Source organism: Dermacentor albipictus, chromosome 1 (assembly GCF_038994185.2).
Source record: "Dermacentor albipictus isolate Rhodes 1998 colony chromosome 1, USDA_Dalb.pri_finalv2, whole genome shotgun sequence".
In the NCBI taxonomy this organism is placed as follows: Eukaryota; Metazoa; Arthropoda; class Arachnida; order Ixodida; family Ixodidae; genus Dermacentor; species Dermacentor albipictus.
In genome coordinates, this window is record NC_091821.1 from 461,364,046 (window position 1) to 461,367,205 (window position 3,160).

The 3,160-nt window shown below is 55.5% G+C and overlaps 1 protein-coding gene across 1 annotated transcript; it reads right to left on the reverse strand.

Moving 5' to 3' along the window:
- Positions 1-1,313: 1,313 nt before the first annotated feature.
- On the reverse strand, positions 1,314-2,150 carry LOC139054439 (arginine and glutamate-rich protein 1-like). The gene has a single exon (XM_070531405.1). The coding sequence runs from the start codon at positions 2,148-2,150 to the stop codon at positions 1,314-1,316; it is 837 nt and encodes a 278-aa protein (XP_070387506.1).
- Between the last annotated feature and the right edge of the window lie 1,010 nt (positions 2,151-3,160).

The window sequence follows — 3,160 nt, forward strand, 5'->3', positions numbered from 1 at the left end:
TCTGGTTGTGTTTTGAATCGCTGCGTAGACCTCTTCTCGCGTGATGGGTCTGTCCAGGTTAACGTTTTCTCTTCCTCGGTAGCGCTCTGCGTAAGCTGCTGGGTTTGTGTCCCCGAAGCATTTAACGCGCACCTTCTCCAGGAGTTCGGAGTCTGGTCCCTCGTACTGGTGGATGAACCGGTAGATGGTTTTGTTGTTTTCTGCCTTGGTCTTGGTCGGATCTATGAGAGCCTTGAGGATATACCACGTCCTCGCTGTGTTCAAAGTTCCGTTGAGGGAGTCGCTGAATTGCTGCCAATTTTGCCTTGCCAATTGCGCCGCGTACTCCTCTGCTTTCGCTGTGACTTCTGCGATCTTTATCTTTAGCTTCCTGTTGTATTTTTGTTTCTTCCACCTCTTGGTGAGCCCGCGTATAGCTTCCCACAGCTTGAGCAGTCTGGCGTCTACCTCGGGCGTCTGCGTCGTTCGCGTGATTTCTTTGGTGTACTTGCGCTGTGTTTCAATGAGAATTTTCCCCCACTCTTCTATCGATTGGATCCCGTTCTCGGTGAGATTCCTATCGCATGCCTCTCGAAAAGCGCTCCAGTCCGTAATTTTTGCCGATCCCAGCTGACGCCTTAGCCTGTCCGAAGTTACTTGTGTCTTGAGTATGTAGTGGTCACTACCTAGGTTCTCTAACAGGTTCTCCCACACTGCTTGCTCCGCTCCTCGTATGAACGTGAGGTCGGGGCAGGTGTCGGTGCTAACGCTGTTTCCGATTCTGGTCGGAGTGTCTGGGTCTGTGAGTAGGTTGCAGTCGGTGTTCTCTGCTGCCTCCGCTAGCGTTTTGCCTTTTGGGTTTGCTGTTTGGTATCCCCAGCTATTGTCCATGGCGTTAAAGTCTCCTAGGATGATTAGCGTGCTGTCTTTCGCTAGTTTGCGTGCGCCATGGAAAAGCTCGTAGAATTTAGCCTTCCTCTGTTTCGGAGGGCTGTATGCATTTACAATAAATATACCGCCCCTCTTTCTTTTCTTCTTGGGTATAATTTCTACAATCACGTGCTCTACGTCGGTGTCGGCTATCCTGTCGTGGCTTATGGCGATGAGTGCCTTGCTGACTAGGGTTGCCGTTCTTCCTTTCTCTTGAGTCTCGTAACACGTGTAACCTGCGAGTGTTGGTGTCGTGCCCGTCTCTTGAAGCGATATGATGTCAGGCGGTGTTTGTTGTGTGTGAATGTATTTTTGGAGGAGGCCCTGCTTCTTACGGTAGCCTCTGCAGTTCCATTGCCATATATCTAAGCTTTCTTGCTTGCTTAAAGTTGTACTGGCCATGTTTAAGCCTCGGTGTTGTTTGCGGATGTGTCGGCGAGGGATGCCAGCGCGGGGCGGTGGTAGGCCTTCTCTCTAATGTTCTCGGTAAACTTCTGCTTGCGGATGCTGCTCCGGAGCTCTGTGACTTGTAATTGCACTTGCTGCATTTGTTGCTGCTGTTGCTGCATCATCTGCTGCATCATTTGCTGAATCTCTGCTTTAAACGTGGCGAAATCCTCGTTGCCTGCTTGCCATGGGGCTTGGGTTTGTACGGTCTGTGGCTGCGTAGGGCTGTTCGACCTAAGGTCTCGCACTGCCTTCGTTAGCTCTGCTATTTGGCGTTCTAGCTCTTTCTGCTTAGCGCGTGATAGCTCTAATTCACGTCTCAGCGCTATTTTCTCCGCGTCCTCCTGTCTAGGCTGTTCGCGGTGGCTGTTTGTGTTGTTCTTTTCGTTAGCTACCCCACCCGAGTGCGGAGCAAACCAAGGGTTTTCGGCTCCCCAGCTCACCTTGACGCCGCCGCTCTTTCGGGTAGGCTCCTTCTTCGTCTTCTTCTTCTGCTGCTGCTGCTGCAGCTGGCCTGCTCCCTTAATGGCCAGGGGCGGCAGGGGCGGGAAAGACCGTGACCGGCTCCGTGAACGGCTCCGCGACGCCCGGGATCTCGAACGGCTCCGCGAAGTCTCCTCCTCCGAGCTGAACCATCGCGGCTTCTTGCCGCGGTCGTCCCGGCTGCGACGTCTGCTCCCGCGTCCGCCGCCGTTGTTTACGCCGTTGGCCTTGCCTCGCAGGTCCCTGGCTTTCTTTAGTCGGTCTTGCACTCCCGCGATCCGGTAGTGTGGTTGCCTCCGCAGATCAGGCATCTGGGGGTACACTGGTGATCCCTTGGCGGGTTCTACATCCCGCACTGTTTGCAAGCCTTGGCGTCCGGTGTGGGGCACACGTCGGAGCGGTGACCTTGTTGGCAGCAAACGTAGCAGATTTGTCTTGTGGGCCAGTACGGGTAGCACTTGTACTCGGCTCCGCAGTAGATGACGTGTTTCGGTGTGATCGGTCCGTCAAAGGTGATGACGGCCGTCTTGGTCTTGCCTAATCTTCGGGCGCTGTGAATGGTGACACCCTGTGTGCGCGTCCAGAAGTCGGCTTTCAGTTCCTCCGGTGTCGCGCCGGGGTCCACTCCGTGTATCACGCCACGCCGGGTGTTTTCCGGTGCGGCCACATAAGCGTTCACGTCATATGAGCGTCCCTCGAGCGTGAGGCTAGTGATGCGCCTCGCGAGCTGGGCGGCCTCCTCGTTCGGCGTGCTCACGATTATTATGTTGGACCCTGTGCGGAGCCTCGTGATCAGGTCTCTTCCTTCGAACTTGTTGCTGCATGCCGCGGCTACGGCCCGGGCCACTTGAAATTGCTGGAGCGACTTGACTACGAGTCCCTTCGGTCGCAAAATAATCTTGAAATCGTCTCTGGGGAGCGGGGGCAGCCTCTGCCTAGACTGCCGCTGCGCTCCTTTCCCGTCTTTTTTCAGCGCGCCGGAAGCTGGCGCGCCAGCTGTCGGCGGTGGGGCCGGGGAATTCCCGTCGCTGCCGGCGTTCCGTCCGTTCTTCCTTTGTCGATTCTTTTGGCGTTTGGTCATAACCAATTCCCAATTTCCTTCGTCTTCTTTGTGAGTGTCTTGCTGCTCCTGCATGGCGGAGTCCTCGATCTCCCCGTCCGCCGAATTCTCGGAGTCGGAGGCGCCGAGGTGGTCGTCGTCCATCTCTTGTGCTTCTAGCAAGTTCTGGGCTAGTCTACTCGTCGATGGCTCAACATTAGGATATTTCGTGGAGCGGGAGTCGGGTCCAGGCTGCATCGCTATCGCTGAGCGGGCCTGGCT

Bases quoted from the DNA above. Each gene is read 5' to 3' on its own strand.
- LOC139054439 (XM_070531405.1), bottom strand. From the start codon at position 2,150: ATGCCTGATCTGCGGAGGCAACCACACTACCGGATCGCGGGAGTGCAA.